Here is a 23390-nt window from a genome sequence, read left to right on the forward strand (position 1 = left end):
ATTTGGAGATATTTAATGGGATTTTTTTGGGGATTTTGGCCATTTTTGGATTCTTTTTGATGCCCTGGGCTGGCTCACCTGTTGGGATTTTGAGATATTCAATGGGATTTGGAGGTATTTAATGGGATTTTGAGATATTTAATGGGATTTGGAGATATTTAATGGGATTTTGAGATATTTAATGGGATTTGGAGATATTTAATGCGATTTTTTTGGGGATTTTGGCCATTTTTGGGTTCTTTTTGATGCCCCGGGCTGGCTCACCTGTTGGGATTTGGAGATATTCAATGGGATTTGGAGATATTTAATGGGATTTGGAGGTATTTAATGGGATTTTTTGGGGGGTTTGGGCCATTTTTGGGTCATTTTTTGGTGTCCTGGGCTGGCTCACCTGTTGGGATTTGGAGACATTTAATGGGATTTTGAGATATTCAATGGGATTTGGAGATATTTAACGGGATTTTTTGGGGATTTTGGCCATTTTTGGGTTCTTGTTGACACCCCGGGCTGGCTCACCTGTTGGGATTTTGAGATATTTAATGGGATTTGGAGATATTTAATGGGATTTGGAGGTATTTAACGGGATTTTTTGGGGATTTTGGCCATTTTTGGGTTCTTTGGGCCTTTTTAGGGTTCTTTTTGGTGCCCCGGGCTGGCTCACCTGTTGGGATTTTGAGATATTCAATGGGATTTGGAGATATTTAATGGGATTTGGAGATATTTAACGGGATTTTGAGATATTTAATGGGATTTGGAGGTATTTAATGGGATTTGGAGATATTTAATGGGATTTTGAGATATTTAATGGGATTTTTGGGTTCTTTGGGCCATTTTTGGGTTCTTTAGGCCATTTTTGGGTCATTTTTTGGTGTCCTGGGCTGGCTCACCTGTTGGGATTTTGAGGTATTTAATGGGATTTTGAGGTATTTAATGGGATTTGGAGATATTTAATGGGATTTTTTTTGGGATTTTGGCCATTTTTGGGTTCTTTGGGCCATTTTTGGGTTCTTGTTGACACCCCGGGCTGGCTCACCTGTTGGGATTTTGAGGTATTTAATGGGATTTTGAGGTATTTAATGGGATTTGGAGGTATTTAATGGGATTTTTTTGGGATTTTGGCCATTTTTGGGTTCTTTGGGCCATTTTTGGGTTCTTTTTGACGCCCAGGGCTGGCTCACCTGCTGGGATTTTGAGATATTTAATGGGATTTTGAGATATTTAACGGGATTTGGAGATATTTAATGGGATTTGGAGATATTTAATGGGATTTGGAGATATTTAATGGGATTTTGAGATATTTAATGGGATTTGGAGATATTTAATGGGATTTGGAGATATTTAATGGGATTTTGAGGTATTTAATGGGATTTGGAGATATTTAATGGGATTTTTTTGGGGATTTTGGCCATTTTTGGATTCTTTTTGATGCCCTGGGCTGGCTCACCTGTTGGGATTTTGAGATATTCAATGGGATTTTGAGATATTTAATAGGATTTGGAGGTATTTAACAGGATTTTTTGGGGATTTTGGCCATTTTTGGGTTCTTGTTGACACCCCGGGCTGGCTCACCTGTTGGGATTTGGAGATATTTAATGGGATTTGGAGATATTTAATGGGATTTTTTTTTGGATTTTGGCCATTTTTGGGTTCTTTGGGCCATTTTTGGGTTCTTTTTGACGCCCCAGGCTGGCTCACCTGTTGGGATTTTGAGATATTCAATGGGATTTGGATTTATTTAACGGGATTTTGAGGTATTTAATGGGATTTGGAGATATTCAATGGGATTTTGAGATATTCAATGGGATTTTGAGATATTTAATGGGATTTGGAGGTATTTAATGGGATTTTTTGGGGGATTTGGGCCATTTTTGGGTTCTTTTTGACGCCCCGGGCTGGCTCACCGGCCGGGGCGGTGCTGACGGCGGCGCTGGGCTCGCTGGGCTCGCCGCGGCCGTAGCCGTTGACCGCCAGGACGCGGAAGCGGTAGCGGCCGTACGGGGACAGCGCCAGCGGGGCCCAGGGCCGCGCCCCCGGCACCGTCAGCAGCTCCACGAAACGGCCCGGGGAGAAAATGCCCTCCTCCTGCTCCACCACGAACTCTGCGGGGAGGAAAGGGTTAAAGGGATCCAGAAATACCCAAAATAAATCAAAAAAATCCCCGAAAAATCCCCAAATTCCCTCCTCCTGCTCCACCACGAACTCTGCGGGGAGGAAGGGGTTAAAGGGATCCAGAAATACCCAAAATAGACAGAAAAAATAAAAAAAAATCCCCCAAAAATCCCCTCCTCCTGCTCCACCACGAACTCTGCGGGGAGAAAAGGGTTAAAGGGATCCAGAAATATCCAAAATAAATCAAAAAAATCCCCGAAAAAAACCCAAAAAATTCCCTCTTCCTGCTCCACCACGAACTCTGCGGGGAGGAAGGGGTTAAAAGGATACAGCAATATCCAAAAGAGCCAAAAAAATCGAAAAATATAAAAAAAATACCCAAAAACCCCCAAAAATCCCCAACCCTGAAATGCCCCAAAATCCCCAAATCCCCTCCTCCTGCTCCACCACGAACTCTGCGGGCAGGAAAGGGTTAAAGGGATCCAGAAATACCCAAAATAAATCAAAAAAATCCCCGAAAAAACCCCAAATTCCCTCCTCCTGCTCCACCACGAACTCTGCGGGGAGGAAACGGTTAAAGGGATCCAGAAATATCCAAAATAGACACAAAAAAATAAAAAAAATCCCCCCAAAATCCCCTCCTCCTGCTGCACCACGAACTCTGCAGGCAGGAAAGGGTTAAAGGGATGCAGAAATATCCAAAATAAATCAAAAAAATCCCCGAAAAAACCCAAAAAATGCCCTCCTCCTGCTCCACCACGAACTCTGCGGGGAGGAAAGGGTTAAAGGGATCCAGAAATATCCAAAATAAATCAAAAAAATCCCCGAAAAATCCCCAAATTCCCTCCTCCTGCTGCACCACGAACTCTGCGGGGAGGAAGGGGTTAAAGGGATCCAGAAATATCCAAAATAAATAAAAAAATCCCCGAAAAATCCCCAAATTCCCTCCTCCTGCTGCACCACGAACTCTGCGGGGAGGAAGGGGTTAAAGGGATCCAGAAATATCCAAAATAGACACAAAAAATCCACAAAAATCCCCAAAAAACCCAAAAAAATTCCCAAAATCCCAAACCCTGAAATGCCCCAAAATCCCCAAATCCCCTCCTCCTGCTCCACCCTGAGCTCGGCGGGGAGGAAAGGGTTAAAGGGATCCAGAAATATCCAAAATAAATCAAAAAAATCCCCGAAAAAACCCAAAAAATTCCCTCTTCCTGCTCCACCCTGAGCTCGGCGGGGAGGAAAGGGTTAAAGGGATCCAGGAATATCCAAAATAGACAAAAATATCCCAAAAAAAATCCCAAAAATTCCACAAAAATCCCCAAATTCTGAATCCCCAAACCCCTGAAATTTCAAAACTCTCTCCTGACACTTCCAGCCCCCCCAGGACCCCCCAAAATTCCCCAAATTCCCCTCAGGACCCCCCAAAATTCCCCCAAATTCCCCTCATGACCCCCCAAAATTCCCCCAAATTCCCCCCAGGACCCCCCAAAATTCCCCCAAATTCCCCCCAGGACTCCCCAAAATTCCCCCAAATTCCCCTCAGGACCCCCCAAAATTCCCCAAATTCCCCCTCAGCCCCCCCAAATTCCCCCAATTCACCCCCCCAGACACCTCGGGACCCCTCAGGACCCCCCAAATTCCCTAAATTCCCCCCCCCAGACCCCCCGGGACCCCCCAAATTTCCCAATTTCCCCGAATTCCCACCCCAGACCCCCCGGGACCCCCAGATTCCCCAAATTTGCCCCCGCCAGACACCTCAGGACCCCCTCACGACCCCCCAAATTCCCCGAATTCCCACCCCAGACCCCGCGGGACCCCCCCAAATTCCCCAATTTCCCCAAATTCCCACCCCAGACCCCCCCCCCCAGATTCCCTAAATTCCCACCCAGACCCCGCGGGACCCCCCCAAATTCCCCAAAATTCCCCAAATTCCCACCCCAGACCCCCCCCAGATTCCCTAAATTCCCACCCCAGACCCCGCGGGACCCCCCCAAATTCCCCCAATTCCCACCCCAGACCCCGCGGGACCCCCCCAAATTCCCCCAATTCCCACCCCAGACCCCCCGGGACCCCCCCAAATTCCCCCAATTCCGCCCCCCAGACACCTCAGGACCCTCAGGACCCCCTCAGGAACCCCCAAATTCCCCGAATTCCCACCCCAGACCCCCCGGGACCCCCACAAATTCCCCAAATTCCCACCCCAGACCCCCGGGACCCCCCAGATTCCCCCAATTCTGGCCCCCAGACACCTCAGGACCCCCTCAGGACCCCCCAAATTCCCTAAATTCCCCCCCCCCTGACCCCCCGGGACCCCCCAAATTCCCCCAATTCTGCCCCCCAGACACCTCAGGACCCCCTCAGGACCCCCCAAATTCCCCCAATCCCCCCCCCAGACACCTCAGGACCCCCTCAGGACCCCCCAAATTCCCCCAATTCTGCCCCCCAGACACCTCAGGACCCCCTCAGGACCCCCCAAATTCCCCCAATTCTGCGCCCCAGACACCTCAGGACCCCCTCAGGACCCCCCAAATTCCCCCAATTCTGCCCCCCAGACACCTCAGGACCCCCTCAGGACCCCCCAAATTCCCCCAATTCCCCCCCCCAGACACCTCAGGACCCCCTCAGGACCCCCCAAATTCCCCCAATTCCCCCCCCAGACACCTCAGGACCCCCTCAGGACCCCCCAAATTCCCCCAATTCCCCCCCCCCAGACACCTCAGGACCCCCTCAGGACCCCCCAAATTCCCCCAATTCCCCCCCCAGACACCTCAGGACCCCCTCAGGACCCCCCAAATTCCCCCAATTCCCCCCCCAGACACCTCAGGACCCCCTCAGGACCCCCCAAATTCCCCCAATTCTGCCCCCCAGACACCTCAGGACCCCCTCAGGACCCCCTCATCCCCGGCATTCCCGGCATTCCCGGCCCCTCACTCTCCACGGGGCTGTTGTGCTCCTCGCCCGGGGTCCAGCTGAGCCGGACCTGCCGCTCGCCCACCTCCAGCACCTGCAGGTCCCGCACGGGGCCCGGGCGGCCTGGGAAAAGGGGGAAAAACGGGGAAAAAAACGGGAAAAAATGGGAAAAATGGCGGGGAAAATTGGGGGGGAAATGGGGAATTAATGGGGAAAACAATGGGGAAATAATGGGGAATGAATGGGGAATTAATGGGGAAAACAATGGGGAATGAATGGAGAATTAATGGGGAAATAATGGGGAATTAATGGGGAATTAATGGGGAAATAATGGGGAATTAATGGGGAATTAATGGGGAATGAATGGGGAATGAATGGGGAATTAATGGGGAATTAATGGGGAAAACAATGGGGGGATAATGGCAAAAATGGGAAAAATTGTGGGGAAAAATTGGGGAAAAAATTGGGGGGGAAATGGGAAATGAATGGGGAATGAATAGGGAAAATAATGGGGAAATAATGGGGAAATAATGGGGAAAACAATGGGGAAATAATGGGGAATTAATGGGGAAAACAGTGGGGAAAACAATGGGGAAATAATGGGGAATGAATGGGGAATGAATGGGGAATGAATGGGGAATGAATGGGGAATTAATGGGGAATGAATGGGGAATTAATGGGGAAAACAATGGGGAAATAATGGGGAAACAGTGGGGAAAACAATGGGGAAATAATGGGGAATGAATGGGGAATTAATGGGGAATGAATGGGGAATTAATGGGGAATTAATGGGAAATGAATGGGGAATGAATGGGGAAAACAATGGGGAAATAATGGGGAATTAATGGGGAAAACAATGGGGGAAACAATGGGGAATTAATGGGGAAATAATGGGGAATTAATGGGGAATTAATGGGGAAATAATGGGGAATTAATGGGGAATTAATGGAGAAAACAATGGGGGGATAATGGCAAAAATGGGAAAAATTGTGGGGAAAAATTGGGGAAAAAATTGGGGAAAAATGGGGGGGAAATGGGAAAATAATGGGGAATTAATGGGGAAATAATGGGGAATAATGGGGAAATGGGAAAAGATGGGGTCCCCTCCCCCATTTTTGGAGTCCCCTCCCCATTTTTGGGGTCCCCTCCCCCAATTTTCAGGGTCCTCTCCCCCATTTCTGGGGTCCCCTCGCGGATTTCGGGGTTCCCTCGGGGTTTTTGGGGTCCCCTCTGGGATTTCGGGGTTCCCTCGGGGTTTTGGGGTCCCCTCGGGGTTTTTGGGGTCCCCTCGCAGATTTCGGGGTCCCCTCGGGGTTTTCGGGGTCCCCTCGCGGATTTCGGGGTCCCCTCGCAGATTTCGGGGTCCCCTCGTGGATTTCGGGGTCCCCTCGGGGTTTTCGGGGTCCCCTCGCGGATTTCGGGGTTCCCTCGGGGTTTTCGGGGTTCCCTCGGGGCTTTTGGGAACCTCTCGCGGATTTTGGGGTCCCCTCGTGGTTTTTGGGGTTCCCCTCGGGGTTTTTGGAGTCCCCTCGCGGATTTTGGGGTCCCCTCGAGGTTTTTGGGGTTCCCTCGGGGTTTTCGGGGTCCCCTCGCAGATTTCGGGGTTCCCTCGGGGTTTTTGGGGTCTCACCCACGACCCTGAGCTCGGCCTCGGCCTCGGCCGCGTCCAGCCGGGTCCAGGCGCGGCACCGGAACCGGCCCTGGTCCCCGTAGTCCACCCCGGCCACCGTCAGCGTGTCCCCGGCCACCGAGAACCTGGGGAGGGGGACATCAGGGACCCCCGAACCCCAAATCCTGCCTGGGAACCCCCAAAACCCCAAATCCTGCCTGGGAACCCCCAAACCCCAAATCCTGCCTGGGAACCCCCAAATCCTGCCTGGGAACCCCCGAACCCCAAATCCTGCCTGGGAACCCCAAATCCTGCCTGGGAACCCCAAATCCTGCCTGGGAACCCCCGAACCCCAAATCCTGCCTGGGAGCCCCAAATCCTGCCTGGGAACCCCAAAACCCCAAATCCTGCCTGGGAACCCCCAAAACTCACCAAATCCTGCCTGGGAACCCCAAAACCCCAAATCCTGCCTGGGAACCCCCAAATCCTGCCTGGGAACCCCCAAAACCCCAAATCCTGCCTGGGAACTCCGAACCCCAAATCCTGCCTGGACCCCTAAATCCCCCCCAAATCCCTCCCAGAACTCCTCAAATCCCTCCCAAACCCTGCCAGGACCCCCAAAATCCCCCCAAACCTCCCTGGGACCCTCAAATCTCCCCCCAAATCCCCTCCAAATTCCCCCCCAGGACCCCCTCAAACCCTGCCAGGACCCCCCCAAATCCCCCCCAAACGCTGCCAGGACCCCCCAGATCCCCCCCAAACTCTGCCAGGACCCCCCAAATCCCCCCAAACGCTGCCAGGACCCCACAAATCCCCCTCAAACCCTGCCAGGACCCCCCCAAATCCCCCCCAAACGCTGCCAGGACCCCACAAATCCCCCTCAAACCCTGCCAGGACCCCCCCAAATCCCCCCCAAACCACCCTGGGACACTCAAATCCCTCCCAAATCCCACCCAAATCCCTCCCAGAACCCCTCAAATCCCCCCCAAACCACCTTGGGACCCTCAAATCCCCTCCAAATCCCTCCCAGGAACCTCAAATCCCCCCCAAACCCTGCCAGGACCCCCCCAAATCCTCCCCAAATCCCCCCCAGGACCCCTCAAATCCCCCCCAAACCCTGCCAGGACTCCCCCAAATCCCCCCCAAACCCACCCAGGACCCGCCAGATCCCCGCTGAATCCCCCCCAAACTCTGCCAGGACCCCCCAAATCCCCCCCAAACGCTGCCAGGACCCCACAAATCCCCCCAAATCCCCCCCAGGACCCACCCAAATCCCCCCCCAGGACCCCCCGAGCCCCCCGGGGCTCACTTGTCGCTGTCGGGGCTCTCGAGCACGGGGCTCCCGTCCCGCAGCCAGAGGAGACCCCCCCAAACCATCCCGGGACCCCCAGAGCCACCCGAATCCCTCCTGGGATCCCCAAATCTTCCTCAAACCGCCCTGGGACCCTCAAATCCCCCCCAAACCACCCTGGGACCCTCAAATCCCCCCCAAATCCCCTCCAAATCCCTCCCGGGACCCCTCAAATCCCCCCCAAACCCTGCCAGGACCCCCGAATCCCCCCCAAATCCCCCTCAAACCCTCCCAGGACCCCCCAAATCCCCCCCAAACGCTGCCAGGACCCCCCAAATCCCCCTCAAACCCTCCCAGGACCCCCCAAATCCCCCCCAAACTCTGCCAGGACCCCCCGAATCCCCCCCAAATCCCCCTCAAACCCTCCCAGGACCCCACAAATCCCCCCCAAACGCTGCCAGGACTCCCCCAAATCCCCCCCGAAACCCCCCCAAACGCTGCCAGGACCCCCCAAAGCCCTCCTCAGGACCCCCCAAATCCCCCCCCAGGACCCCCCGAGCCCCCCGGGGCTCACTTGTCGCTGTCGGGGCTCTCGAGCACGGGGCTCCCGTCCCGCAGCCAGAGGAGCCCGCGGGGCTCCAGGCCGGGGTCGAAGGTGGCCCCGCAGGTGAACGTCACCGTCTCGCCCTTCTTGGCCGTGACGCTCTGGGGGGGCACCTCGATCCGGGTGGGCGCTGGGTGCGGGGGGAACGGGGTGATTTGGGGGGTCTGGGGGGGGTCCTGAAGGGGTTTGGGGGAGATTTGGGGGGTCCTGAAGGGGTTTGGGGGAGATTTGGAAGGTCCTGGAGGGGTTTGGGGGAGATTTGGGGGGGATTTGGGGGGGATTTGGGGGGTCCTGGAGGGGTTTGGGGGAGATTTGGGGGGTCCTGGAGCAGTTTGGGGGAGATTTGGGTGGGATTTGGGTGCTCCTGGAGGGGTTTGAGGGGGATTTGGGGGAGATTTGGGTGGGATTTGGGGGGGATTTGGGGGGTCCTGGAGGGATTTGGTGGAGATTTGGGGGGTCCTGGAGCAGTTTGGGGGAGATTTGGGGGAGATTTGGGTGGGATTTGGGGGGTCCTGGAAGGCTCTGGGGGGGCACCTCGATCCAGGTGGGTGCTGGGTGCGGGGGGAACGGGGTGATTTGGGGGGTCTGGAGGGGGTCCTGGAGGGGTTTGGAGAGGATTTGGGGGGTCCCGGGCCGGGCTCAGGGGTCCCGGGCTGGACTCAGGGGTCCCGGGCTGAGCTCAGGGGTCCCGGGCCGGGCTCGGGGGTCCCAGACTGCACTCGGGGGTCCCGGGCCGGGCTCGGGGGTCCCGGGCTCGGGGGTCCCGGGCTGAGCTCAGGGGTCCCAGACTGCACTCGGGGGTCCCGGGCTGAGCTCGGGGGTCCCGGGCTGAGCTCAGGGGTCCCGGACTGCACTCGGGGGTCCCGGGATGGACTCGGGGGTCCCGGGCCGGGCTCGGGGGTCCCAGACTGCACTCGGGGGTCCCGGGCCGGGCTCGGGGGTCCCGGGCTGAGCTCGGGGGTCCCGGGCTGCACTCGGGGGTCCCGGGTTGAGCTCAGGGGTCCCGGGCCGGGCTCGGGGGTCCCGGGATGGACTCTGGGGGTCTCAGGCTGGGTTCGAGGGTCCCAGGCTAGACTCGGGGGTCCCGGGCCGGGCTCGGGGGTCCCGGGCTGAGCTCGGGGGTCCCGGGCTGAGCTCAGGGGTCCCAGACTGCACTCAGGGGTCCCGGGCCATGCTCAGGGGTCCCGGGCTGGACTCGGGGGTCCCGGGCCGGGCTCGGGGGTCCCGGGGGTCTCTCACCTCGCACGTCCAGGCGGGCGGTGACGCTGGCGTTGCTGTGGCCGTTGCGGGCGCGGCAGGTGAAGACCCCCGCGTCCCCCCGCGCCGCCGGGCCCAGCCGCAGCGTGCCGTTGGTGAAGCCGAAGGCTCGATCGTCCTGCAGGGCCGGCTCCAGAGCCGGGCTCAGCCTGGGGGGCAACACCGGCTCCAGGGGGGGCTGGGGGGGCCTCCGCAGATTTTGGGGGGGTTTGGGGGGGATTGAGCAGATTTTGGGGGGGGATTGAGCAGATTTTGGGGGGGTTTGGGGAGGATTGAGCAGATTTTGGGGGGGTTTGGGGAGGATTGAGCAGATTTTGGGGGGGTTTTGGGGAGGATTGAGCAGATTTTGGGGGGTTTTGGGGAGGATTGAGCAAATTTTGGGGGGGGTTGGGGGGTCCTCAGCAGATTTTGGGGGGGTTTGGGGAGGATTGAGCAGATTTTGGGGGGTTTGGGGAGGATTGAGCAGGGTTTGGGGGGGTCCCAGGAGGATTGAGTACATTTGGGGGGGGTGGGGGGAAACTGAGCAGATTTTGGGGGGTTTGGGGAGGATTGAGCAGATTTTGGGGGGGTCTGGGGGGTCCTGAGTAGATTTTGGGGGGGTTTGGGTGGTCCTCAGCAGATTTTGGGGGGGTTTTGGGGGATCCTCAGCAGATTTTGGGGGGTCCTGAACAGATTTGGGGGGGGTCTGTGAGGTCCTCCACAGATTTTGGGGGGGTTTGGGGAGGATTGAGCAGATTTTGGGGGGGTTGGGGGAGGATTGAGCAGATTTTGGGGGGTTTTGGGGAGGATTGAGCAAATTTTGGGGGGGTTTGGAGGGGATTGAGCAGATTTTGGGGGGGTTCGAGGGGTCCTCAGCAGATTTTGGGGGGGTTAGCAAGGATTGAGCAGAATTTGGGGGGGGTTGGGGAGGATTGAGCAGATTTTGGGGGGTTTGGGGAGGATTGAGCAGATTTTGGGGGGGTTCGAGGGGTCCTCATCAGATTTTGGGGGGATTTGGGGACGATTGAGCAGGGTTTGGGGGGGTCCCAGGAGGATTGAGTACATTTGGGGGGGGGTTGGGGGGAAACTGAGCAGATTTTGGGGGGATCTGGGGGGTCCTGAGCAGATTTTGGGGGAGTCTGGGGGGATTGAGCAGATTTTGGGGGGTTTTGGGGGAAACTGAGCAGATTTTGGGGGATTTTGGGGGGGTCCCAGGAGGATTGAGTACATTTGGGGGGGTTTTGGGGGGAAACTGAGCAGATTTTGGGGGGTTTCGGGGGATTTGGGGCTGGGGGCTCTCACCACTGCACGCTGGCTGTGGTGAGGAGGGGGAGGGTTTTGGGGATTGGGGATCCCCAGGGATGTGAGGGTCTGAGGAGATTCTGGGGGGTCCTGGTGGGGGGGATTGAGCAGATCTCGGGGGGATTTGGGGCTGGGGGCTCTCACCACTCCACGGTGGGCGCGGGCGCGCCGAAGGCCCGGCAGTGCAGGAACGCCGTCTGGTTCTCCACCACGGCGTAGAGCGCCGCGTCCGGCGTCAGGATCTGCACCGGCAGCTCTGGGGGGGCTCGGGGGTCAGGGACCCCCCCGGGACCCCGAAATCCATCCCTGGGACCCCAAAATCCATCCCGGGAACCCAAAATCCGTCCCTGGGACCTCAAAATCCATCCCCAGAACCTCAAAATCCATCTCCAGGGTCCCAAAATCCATCCCTGGGATCCCAAAATCCATCCCCAAGATCCCAAAATCCATCCTTAGGATCCCAAAATTCATCCCTGGGACCCCAAAATCCATCCCCAGAACCCCAAAATCCATCCCCGGGAACCCAAAATCCATCTCCTGGATCCCAAAATCCATCCCTGGGATCCCAAAATCCATCCCAGAATCCCAAAATCCATCCCTGGGATTGCAAAATCCATCCCCAGAACCCCAAAATCCATCTCCAGGGTCCCAAAATCCATCCCTGGGATCCCAAAATCCATCCCCAAGATCCCAAAATCCATCCTTAGGATCCCAAAATTCATCCCTGGGACCCCAAAATCCATCCCCAGAACCCCAAAATCCATCCCCGGGAACCCAAAATCCATCTCCAGAATCCCAAAATCTATCCCTGGGACCCCAAAATCCATCCCCAGAACCCCAAAATCCATCTCCTGGATCCCAAAATCCATCCCTGGGACTGCAAAATCCATCCCCAGAACCCCAAAATCCATCTCCTGGATCCCAAAATCCATCCCTGGGATCCCAAAATCCATCCCCAGGGAGGTCCTGGGGGTCCCAGGGGGGACTGAGCAGATTTTGGGGGGATATTGAGCAGATTTTGGGGGGATATTGAGCAGATTTTGGGGGATATAGAGCAGATTTTGGGGTGACATTGAGCAGTTTTTGGGGGGATATTGAGCAGATTTTGGGGTGACATTGAGCAGATTTTGGGGTGACATTGAGCAGATTTTGGGGGATATAGAGCAGATTTTGGGGTGACATTGAGCAGTTTTTGGGGGGATATTGAGCAGATTTTGGGGGATATAGAGCAGATTTTGGGGGGTTATTGAGCAGATTTTGGGGGGTTTTGGGGTGATATTGAGCAGATTTTGGGGGTCCCAGGTGGGTTCTGGGGGGATTGAGTAGGTTTTGGGGGTTTTTGGGGGTTTTGGGGGGACGCACCCACGACGTAGACGAAGGCGTTGGCCAGGAGCCGCCCGTGGCTGTTGCTGGCCTCGCACTGGGCCACCATGGAGTCGTTGGGCTCCAGGCGGGACAGGATCAGCGCCCCGTCCCGGAGAGCGCGGCGCCCCGAGTCCGGCAGCTCTGCGGGGACAGAGGGGGCATTGGGGACACCAAAACCCCCTGGGAATGCCAAAACCAACCCTGGGGACATCAAAAACCCCCCAGGGGACACCAAAACCCATCCAGGGACACCAAAACCAGCCCTGGGGACAACAAAACCCATCCAGGGACACCAAAACCAACCCTGGGACACCAAAACCAACCCTGGGGACACCAAAACCCATCCAGGGACACCAAAACCCATCCAGGGACACCAAAACCAACCCTGGGACACCAAAACCAACCCTGGGGACACCAAAACCCATCCAGGGACACCAAAACCCATCCAGGGACACCAAAACCCATCGAGGGGACACCAAAACCCATCGAGGGGACACCAAAACCAACCCTGGGACACCAAAACCAGCCCTGGGGACACCAAAACCCATCCAGGGACACCAAAACCAACCCTGGGGACACCAAAACCAACCCTGGGGACACCAAAACCCATCCAGGGACACCAAAACCAACCCTGGGGACACCAAAACCAACCCTGGGGACACCAAAACCAACCCTGGGACACCAAAACCAACCCTGGGGACACCAAAACCCATCCAGGGACACCAAAACCCATCCAGGGACACCAAAACCAACCCTGGGGACACCAAAACCCATCCAGGGACACCAAAACCAACCCTGGGGACACCAAAACCAACCCTGGGGACACCAAAACCAGCCCTGGGGACACCAAAACTCATCCAGGGACACCAAAACCCATCCAGGGACACCAAAACCCATCCAGGGACACCAAAACCCATCGAGGGGACACCAAAACCAACCCTGGGACACCAAAACCCATCCAGGGACACCAAAACCAACCCTGGGGACACCAAAACCAACCCTGGGGACACCAAAACCAGCCCTGGGGACACCAAAACCCATCCAGGGACACCAAAACCAACCCTGGGGACACCAAAACCAACCCTGGGGACACCAAAACCCATCCAGGGACACCAAAACCAACCCTGGGGACACCAAAACCAACCCTGGGGACACCAAAACCCATCCAGGGACACCAAAACCAACCCTGGGGACACCAAAACCCATCCAGGGGACACCAAAACCAACCCTGGGGACACCAAAACCCATCCAGGGACACCAAAACCAACCCTGGGGACATCAAAACCAACCCTGGGACACCAAACCAACCCTGGGGACACCAAAACCCATCCAGGGACACAAACCCATCCAGGGGACACCAAAACCCATCCAGGGACACCAAAACCAACCGTGGGGACACCAAAACCAACCCTGGGGACACCAAAACCAGCCCTGGGGACACCAAAACCCATCCAGGGACACCAAAACCCATCCAGGGACACCAAAACCAACCCTGGGGACACCAAAACCAACCCTGGGGACACCAAAACCCATCCAGGGACACCAAAACCAACCCTGGGGACACCAAAACCAACCCTGGGGACACCAAAACCAACCCTGGGGACACCAAAACTCATCCAGGGGACACCAAAACCCATCCAGGGACACCAAAACCAACCCTGGGGACACCAAAACCAACCCTGGGGACACCAAAACCCATCCAGGGACACCAAAACCAACCCTGGGGACACCAAAACCAACCCTGGGGACACCAAAACCAGCCCTGGGACACCAAAACCAACCCTGGGGACACCAAAACCAACCCTGGGGACACCAAAACCAACCCTGGGACACCAAAACCAACCCTGGGGACACCAAAACCCATCCAGGGGACACCAAAACCAACCCTGGGACACCAAAACCAACCCTGGGGACACCAAAATCCCTGGGGACATCAAAACCACCCATTGAAGACCCCAAATCCCCTCCCCCAGGCCCCCAAAATCCCCCCCAACCCCCCTCCAACAGCTCAAATCCCATCCCCCACCCCCTCCCCGATCCCCCCCAAAGCCCCCCCAAAGCCCCCCGAGCCCCCCGAGCCCCCTACCCTCGAAGGGGACGCCGTTGATGCTCCAGCTGACGCGGGGCCGGGGTTTGCCGCCCACCTGGCAGTCCAGGCGCGCCGCCTCGCCCGGGCCGAACACCCCGCTCTGCGGCCGGCGCAGCCAGTACGGCGCCGCTGCGGGCAGAGGCACGCTGGGACCCTCCCAGTATGGCCCAGTACATCCCAGTATGGCCCAGTATGGCCCTGTGCCCATCCCAGTACGGCCCAGTACATCCCAGTACATCCCAGTATGGCCCAGTACATCCCAGTACACCCCAGTCCCGCTCTGCGGCCGGCGCAGCCAGTACGGCGCCGCTGCGGGCAGAGGCACGCTGGGACCCTCCCAGTATGGCCCAGTACATCCCAGTATGGCCCAGTACATCCCAGTATGGCCCAGTACATCCCAGTACATCCCAGTATGGCCCAGTGCCCATCCCAGTACATCCCAGTACATCCCAGTACATCCCAGTATGGCCCAGTACACCCCAGTCCCGCTCTGCGGCCGGCGCAGCCAGTACGGCGCCGCTGCGGACAGAGGCACGCTGGGACCCTCCCAGTACATCCCAGTACATCTCAGTATGGCCCAGTATGGCCCAGTGCCCATCCCAGTACATCCCAGTACATCCCAGTGCCCATCCCAGTACATCCCAGTACATCCCAGTACATCCCAGTGCCCATCCCAGTACATCCCAGTACATCCCAGTGCCCATCCCAGTACATCCCAGTACATCCCAGTACATCCCAGTGCCCATCCCAGTACATCCCAGTACATCCCAGTGCCCATCCCAGTACATCCCAGTACATCCCAGTACATCCCAGTGCCCATCCCAGTACACCCCAGTCCCGCTCTGCGGCCGGCGCAGCCAGTACGGCGCCACTGCGGGCAGAGGCACGCTGGGACCCTCCCAGTACATCCCAGTATGGCCCAGTATGGCCCAGTATGGCCCAGTACATCCCAGTACATCCCAGTACATCCCAGTATGGCCCAGTATGGCCCAGTGCCCATCCCAGTACATCCCAGTACATCCCAGTATGGCCCAGTACATCCCAGTACATCCCAGTATGGCCCAGTGCCCATCCCAGTACATCCCAGTACATCCCAGTACATCCCAGTATGGCCCAGTGCCCATCCCAGTACATCCCAGTACATCCCAGTACATCCCAGTATGGCCCAGTGCCCATCCCAGTACATCCCAGTACATCCCAGTACATCCCAGTACCGTGCACGGTGACGCGGTGGCTGCCGCGGGCCGTGCCCAGCCCATCCCAGTGCTCCCAGTGCTCCCAGTTTATCCCAGTTTCCCCAGTACCCTGCACGGTGACGCGGTGGCTGCTCCCCAGCCCATCCCAGTGCTCCCAGTCCATCCCAGTTTATCCCAGTCCATCCCAGTACCCTGCACGGTGACGCGGTGGCTGCTCCCCAGTCCATCCCAGTTTATCCCAGTTTATCCCAGTCCATCCCAGTACCCTGCACGGTGACGCGGTGGCTGCTCCCCAGTCCATCCCAGTCCATCCCAGTTTATCCCAGTTTCCCCAGTACCCTGCACGGTGACGCGGTGGCTGCTCCCCAGTCCATCCCAGTCCATCCCAGTTTATCCCAGTTTCCCCAGTACCCTGCACGGTGACGCGGTGGCTGCCGCGGGCCGTGCCCAGCCCATCCCAGTGCTCCCAGTCCATCCCAGTTTATCCCAGTCCATCCCAGTACCCTGCACGGTGACGCGGTGGCTGCCGCGGGCCGTGCCCAGCCCATCCCAGTGCTCCCAGTCCATCCCAGTTTATCCCAGTCCATCCCAGTACCCTGCACGGTGACGCGGTGGCTGCCGCGGGCCGTGCCCAGCCCGTTGCTGGCCGTGCACTCGTAGTCGCCGTCGTCGGCCTCGCTGACCGCGCGCAGCCGCAGCGTCTTGTTGAAATTGTCCAGCACGGCCCGGCCCGGCGGCAGCGGCGCGTTCAGCCGGCGCCACGACACCCAGGGCGTGGGGCTGGGGAGAGAGCCGGGATAGAACCGGGATGGAACCGGGATAGAACCGGGATGGAACCGGGATAGAACCGGGATAGAACCGGGATAGAACCGGGATAGAACCGGGATAGGACCGGGATAGAACCGGGATAGGACCGGGATAGAACCGGGATAGAACCGGGATTAAACCGGGATAGAACCGGGATTGAACAGGGATAGAACCAGGATAGAACTGGGATTGAACTGGGATTAAACCGGGATAACCCCTGGGACACCCAGGTCTGTTCAGCCGGCGCCACGACACCCAGGGCGTGGGGCTGGGGAGAGAGCCGGGACAGAACCGGGATTAAACCGGGATAGAACCGGGATAGAACCGGGGTAGAACCGGGGTAGAACCGGGATTGAACAGGGATAACCCCTGGGACACCCAGGTCTGTTCAGCCGGCGCCACGACACCCAGGGCGTGGGGCTGGGGAGAGAGCCGGGATAGAACCGGGATTAAACCGGGATAGAACCGGGATTAAACCGGAATAATCCATTCAGCTGGCACCAGGACACCCAGGGCTGGGGCTGGGGAGAGAGCCGGGATTAAACCAGGATAGAACCGGGGTTAAACAGGGATTGAACCGGGATAGAACCGGGATTAAACCGGGATAGAACCGGGATTAAACCGGAATAATCCATTCAGCTGGCACCAGGACACCCAGGGCTGGGGCTGGGGAGAGAGCCGGGATTAAACCAGGATAGAACCGGGGTTAAACAGGGATTGAACCGGGATAGAACCGGGATTAAACCGGGATAGAACCGGGATTAAACCAGGATTAAACCGGGATTAAACCGGGATTAAACCGGGATAATCCATTCAGCCGGCACCAGGACACCCACGGCATGGGGCTGGGGAGAGAGCTGGGACTAAACATCCCCCCAGCATCCCCCCAGACCCCCCAAAATCCCCCCAGGACCCCCCATAAACCCCCCGGACCCCCGAGCCCCCTCCCCACTCACAGCCCCTCGGCGATGCACTCCAGCACCAGCGTCTCCCCCCGCAGCGCCACGTGCGAGGCCTGGGGGTCCCTGGGGAGCAGCAGGCGGGGCCGGCGGGACTGCACCGAGTTACCTGGGGGGACCCCGGGACCCCCCGAGTTCCTGAGGACCCCCCCCAGATCCACCCAAATTCCTGAGGATCCCCCCCAAATCCACCCAAACCCCCCGAGTTCCTGAGGATCCCCCCAAATCCACCCAAATTCCTGAGGATCCCCCCCAGATCCACCCAAACCCCCGAGTTCCTGAGGATCCCCCCAAATCCACCCAAATTCCTGAGGATCCCCCCCAGATCCACCCAAACCCCCCGAGTTCCTGAGGATCCCCCCAAATCCACCCAAATTCCTGAGGATCCCCCCCAAATCCACCCAAACCCCCCGAGTTCCTGAGGATCCCCCCCAAACCCCCCAGAATTCCTGAGGATCCCCCCCCAAATCCCCCAAATTCCTGAGGACCCCCCCCAAATCCACCCAAACCCCCCGAGTTCCTGAGGATCCCCCAGATCCACCCAAACCCCCCGAGTTCCTGAGGATCCCCCCCAAATCCACCCAAATTCCTGAGGATCCCCCCCAGATCCACCCAAACCCCCCGAATTCCTGAGGATCCCCCCCAAATCCACCCAAACCCCCCGAGTTCCTGAGGATCCCCCCCAGATCCACCCAAACCCCCCGAGTTCCTGAGGATCCCCCCAGATCCACCCAAACCCCCCAAGTTCCTGAGGATCCCCCCCAAAATCCCCCAAATTCCTGAGGATCCCCCCCAAATCCACCCAAACCCCCCAAGTTCCTGAGGATCCCCCCCAAAACCCCCCGAGTTCCTGAGGATCCCCCCCAGATCCACCCAAACCCCCCCAAATTCCTGAGGATCCCCCCCAAATCCACCCAAACCCCCCGAGTTCCTGAGGATCCGCCCCCCCAAATTCCTGAGGATCCCCCCCAAATCCCCCCAAATTCCTGAGGATCCCCCCCAAATCCACCCAGAAACCCCCAAATTCCTGAGGATCCCCCCAGGACCCCCCAAGTTCCTGAGGATCCCCCCCCCCAAACTCCTGAGGATTTGGGTGTTTTGGGGTCCCCTAAAGGGGGATTTGGAGTTTTGGGGTCCCCTGAAGGAGGATTTGGGGTTTCGGGGTCCCTAAATGAGGATTCGGGGTTTCGGGGTCCCTGAAGGGGGGGTTTGGGGTTTCGGGGTCCCCTAAAGGGGGATTTGGGAACCCCTAAAGGGGGGTTCTGGGTTTCGTGATCCCCTGAGGAAGGATTTGGGGTTTTGGGGTCCCCTGAAGAAGGATTTGGGATCCCCTAAAGGGGGGTTTGGGATTTCGGGGTGCCCTAAAGGAGGATTTGGGGTCCCCTGAGGAAGGATTTGGGGTTTCAGGGTGCCCTAAAGGGGGTTGGGGTTTGGGGGTGCCCTAAGGGGGTTCGGGTTTTGGGGTGCCCTAGGGGGCTCGGGTTTGGGGTGCCCTAAGGGGGTTCGGGTTTGGGGGTGCCCTAAGGGGATTCGGGGTTTTGGGGTGCCCTAAGGGGGCTCGGGTTTGGGGTGCCCTAAGGGGATTCGGGGTTTTGGGGTGCCCTTAGGTGGGTTCGGGTTTTGGGGGTGCCCTAAGGGGGCTCGCATTTGGGGTGCCCTTAGGTGGGTTCGGGTTTTGGGGTGCCCTAAGGGGGTTCGGGTTTGGGGGTGCCCTAAGGGGGCTCGGGTTTGGGGGTGCCCTAAGGGGGTTCGGGTTTCAGGGTCCCCTGATGAAGGATTTGGGGTTCTGGGCTCCCCTGAAGGAGGATTTGGGATCTCCTACAGGGGGCTTGGGTTTGGGGTGCCCTAAGGGGATTCGGGGTTTTGGGGTGCCCTAAGGGGGCTCGGGTTTGGGGTGCCCTAAGGGGGTTGGGGTTTGGGGTGCCCTAGGGGGGTTCGGGTTTCGGGGTCCCCTGATGAAGGATTTGGGGTTCTGGGCTCCCCTGAAGGAGGATTTGGGATCTCCTACAGGGGGTTGGGGTTTGGGGGTGCCCTAAGGGGGTTGGGGTTTTGGGGTCCCTAAATGAGGATTTGGGCTTCTGGGCTCCCCTGAAGGAGGATTTGGGATCCCTAAAGGGGGTTGGGGGTTTCGGGGTCCCTAAATGAGGATTTGGGGTTTCGGGGTCCCTAAATGAGGATTTGGGGTTTCAGGGTGCCCTGAAGGAGGATTTGGGATCCCTAAAGGGTGTTGGGGTTTCGGGGTGCCCTAAGGGGGTTCGGGTTTTGGGGTGCCATAAGGGGGTTGGGGTTTCGGGGTCCCTAAATGAGGATTTGGGGTTTCGGGGTGCCCTAAGGGGGTTCGGGTTTTGGGGTGCCCTAAGGGGGTTGGGGTTTCGGGGTCCCTAAATGAGGATTTGGGGTTTCAGGGTCCCTGAAGGAGGATTTGGGATCCCTGAAGGGGGTTCGGGTTTGGGGTGCCCTAGGGGGGTTTGGGTTTCGGGTCCCCTGATGAAGGATTTGGGGTTTCGGGCTCCCCTGAAGGAGGATTTGGGATGTCCTACAGGGGGTTGGGGTTTTGGGGTGCCCTTAGGTGGGTTCAGGTTTTGGGGTGCCGCTCACTGGGGGTGACGCGCAGGTCCAGCGGCTCCTTCTGGATGATGGTGCGGGGGCCCAGGTAGTGCGCGTGGCAGATGTAGTCGGGGTGGCTGTCCCCGAGCCGGGCGTTGGCAAAGTACAGGAACCCGTCCTGGCCCATGCTGACCCGGGTGTCCTGCGCGATGTGCATGATCCCTGCAGGGAAAAACCCCAAACTGAGCCTAAACTGAGCCTAAACTGAGCCTAAACCTGAGCCTAACCCTGACCCCAAACCTGCCCCCAAACCTGCCCCCAAACCTGCCCCACGCTGACCCGGGCGTCCTGCGCGATGTGCATGATCCCTGCAGGGAACCTAAACTGAGCCTAAACTGAGCCTAAACCTGAGCTTAAACCTGCCCCTAAACCTGAGTGTAAAACTGAGTGTAAAACCGAGCCTAAACCTGACCCCAAACCTGCCCCCAAACCTGCCCCACGCTGACCCGGGCGTCCTGCGTGATGTGCATGATCCCTGCAGGGAACCTAAACTGAGCCTAAACTGAGCCTAAACCTGAGCCTAAACCTGCCCCTAAACCTGAGCCTAAACCTGAGTGTAAAACTGAGCCTAAACCTGCCCCCAAACCTGCCCCACGCTGACCCGGGCGTCCTGCGCGATGTGCATGATCCCTGCAGGGAAAAACCCCAAAAGTGAGCCTAAACTGAGCCTAAACCTGAGCCTAAACCTGAGCCTAACCCTGACCCCAAACCTGCCCCTAAACCTGACCCCAAACCTGCCCCCAAACCTGCCCCATGCTGACCCGGGCGTCCTGCGCGATGTGCATGATCCCTGCAGGGAACCTAAACTGAGCCTAAACTGAGCCTAAACCTGAGCTTAAACCTGCCCCTAAACCTGAGTGTAAAACTGAGTGTAAAGCCGAGCCTAAACCTGACCCCAAACCTGCCCCCAAACCTGCCCCACGCTGACCCGGGCGTCCTGCGCGATGTGCATGATCCCTGCAGGGAAAAACCCCAAACTGAGCCTAAACTGAGCCTAAACCTGAGCTTAAACCGGCCCCTAAACCTGAGCCTAAACCTGAGTGTAAAACTGAGCCTAAACCTGCCCCCAAACCTGCCCCACGCTGACCCGGGCGTCCTGCGCGATGTGCATGATCCCTGCAGGGAACCTAAACTGAGCCTAAACTGAGCCTAAACCTGAGCCCAAACCTGCCCCATGCTGCCCCAGGCCTCCTGCGTGATGTGCACGATTCCTGCGGGAAAACCCCAAAACTGAGCCTAAACCTGAGCCTAAACCTGTTCCCAATCCTGACCCTAAAACTGACCCCAAACTGGACCCAAACCTGAGCCCAAACCTGAGCTTAAACCTGGGCCTAACCCTGACCCCAAACCTGACCCCAAACCGGCCCCGGGGTCAGGGGATCCCCAAAACCTGACCGAGGTGTAGGGGGGACAGTGGGGGAACAGAGGGGTCAGAGGGGATTTGGGGGTTCAGGGGGGATTTTGGGGTCCGGGGGAGGATTTTTGGGGTTCAGGGGAGGATTTGGGGTTCAGGGGAGGATTTTGGGGTTCAGGGGAGGATTTGGGGTTCAGGGGGGATTCTGGGGTTCAGGGGAGGATTTGGGGTTCAGGGGGGATTTTGGGGTTCAGGGGGGATTTTGGGGGTTCAGGGGGACATTTTGGTGTTCAGGGGGATATTTTGGGATTCAGGGGGATATTTTGGGGTTCAGGGGGACATTTTGGGGTTCAGGGAGGATTTTGGGATTCAGGGGGACATTTTGGGATTCAGGGGGATATTTTGGGGTTCAGGGGGATATTTTGGGATTCAGGGGGATATTTTGGTGTTCAGGGGGATATTTTGGGGTTCAGGCGGGATTCTGGGGTTCAGGGGGGATTTTGGTGTTCAGGGGGATATTTTGGGGTTCAGGGGGACATTTTGGGATTCAGGGGGATATTTTGGGGTTCAGGCGGGATTTTTGGGGGGCACAGCAGGATTAGGGGGTGCAGGGTGAGCCCCCCGCCCCCAGCCCCGGTTGCTCACGGCTGTTGAGCCAGTAGATCTTGGGGGGCACGGCGCTTTTGGGGGGGTCGCAGGGCAGCACCACGGGGTCCCCCTCCTCCACCTGCACCGGGGTCACCTTCTCCTTGGGCCACTGCGGCGTGTCTGGGGGGGCACAGCGGCTGGGGCACCCCAAAAGCGACAGGGCACCCCAAAACTGACAGGAACCCCAAAAACAGGAACCCCAAAACCGACAGGAACCCCAAAACCAGACAGGAACCCCAGAAACAGGAACCCCAAAAACAAGACAGGAACCCCAAAAACAAGACAGGAACCCCAGAAACAGGAACCCCAAAACCGACAGGAACCCCAAAACCAGACAGGAACCCCAAAAACAGGAACCCCAAAAACAAGACAGGAACCCCAAAAATCAGACAGGAACCCCAGAAACAGGAACCCCAAAACTGACAGGAACCCCAAAACCAGACAGGAACCCCAGAAACAGGAACCCCAAAAACAAGGCAGGAACCCCAAAAACAAGACAGGAACCCCAGAAACAGGAACCCCAAAACTGACAGGAACCCCAAAAACCAGACAGGAACCCCAAAAACAGGAACCCCAAAACCGACAGGAACCCCAAAAACCAGACAGGAACCCCAGAAACAGGAACCCCAAAAACAAGACAGGAACCCCAAAAATCAGACAGGAACCCCAAAAACAGACAGGAATCCCAGAAACCAGACAGGAGCCCCAAAAACCAGACAGGAACCCCAAAAATCAGACAGGAACCCCAAAAACAGACAGGAACCCCAAAAACAGACAGGAACCCCAAAACCGACAGGAACCCCAAAAACCAGACAGGAACCCCAAAACCGACAGGAACCCCAAAAACCAGACAGGAACCCCAAAAACCAGACAGGAACCCCAAAAACAGACAGGAACCCCAAAAACCAGACAGGAACCCCAAAAACAGACAGGAACCCCAAAAACCAGACAGGAACCCCAAAAACAGACAGGAACCCCCAAACCGACAGGAGCCCCAAAACCGACAGGAACCCCAAAACCAACAGGGCCGATGACGCGGCTCTCGGGGGACAGCGCTGTCCCTGGGGGTTTGGGGTTATTTTGGGGTTATTTGGGGTTATTTCGGGTTATTTAGGATTATTTGGGGTTATTTTGGGGTTATTTTGGGGTTATTTCGGGTGTTTTGGGCTCACTCTCGGCAATGACGCGGCTCTCGGAGGATTTGGGTTATTTAGGGTTATTTGGGGTTATTTTGGGGTTATTTTGGGTGTTTTAGGGCTCACTCTCGGCGATGACGCGGCTCTCGGAGGATTTGGGCTATTTAG

General features: G+C 57.5%; 1 protein-coding gene across 1 annotated transcript in view; it reads right to left on the reverse strand.

Moving 5' to 3' along the window:
* L1CAM (L1 cell adhesion molecule) overlaps positions 1 to 23390 on the reverse strand; it is a 52382-nt gene that overhangs the window by 20302 nt on the left and 8690 nt on the right. The window contains exons 6-17 of the mRNA XM_053968172.1: positions 22084 to 22206; positions 20076 to 20246; positions 17475 to 17586; positions 16307 to 16491; positions 14513 to 14644; positions 12424 to 12567; positions 11206 to 11317; positions 9763 to 9929; positions 8494 to 8653; positions 6650 to 6774; positions 5041 to 5142; positions 1902 to 2099 (exon numbers count right to left, since the gene is read on the reverse strand). Of these exons, the coding sequence (XP_053824147.1) occupies positions 1902 to 2099; positions 5041 to 5142; positions 6650 to 6774; positions 8494 to 8653; positions 9763 to 9929; positions 11206 to 11317; positions 12424 to 12567; positions 14513 to 14644; positions 16307 to 16491; positions 17475 to 17586; positions 20076 to 20246; positions 22084 to 22206 (1731 nt within the window). The remainder of the gene's footprint in view (positions 1 to 1901; positions 2100 to 5040; positions 5143 to 6649; positions 6775 to 8493; positions 8654 to 9762; positions 9930 to 11205; positions 11318 to 12423; positions 12568 to 14512; positions 14645 to 16306; positions 16492 to 17474; positions 17587 to 20075; positions 20247 to 22083; positions 22207 to 23390) is intronic.

Source organism: Vidua chalybeata, chromosome 32 (genome assembly GCF_026979565.1).
Source record: "Vidua chalybeata isolate OUT-0048 chromosome 32, bVidCha1 merged haplotype, whole genome shotgun sequence".
Classification (NCBI taxonomy): domain Eukaryota; kingdom Metazoa; phylum Chordata; class Aves; order Passeriformes; family Viduidae; genus Vidua; species Vidua chalybeata.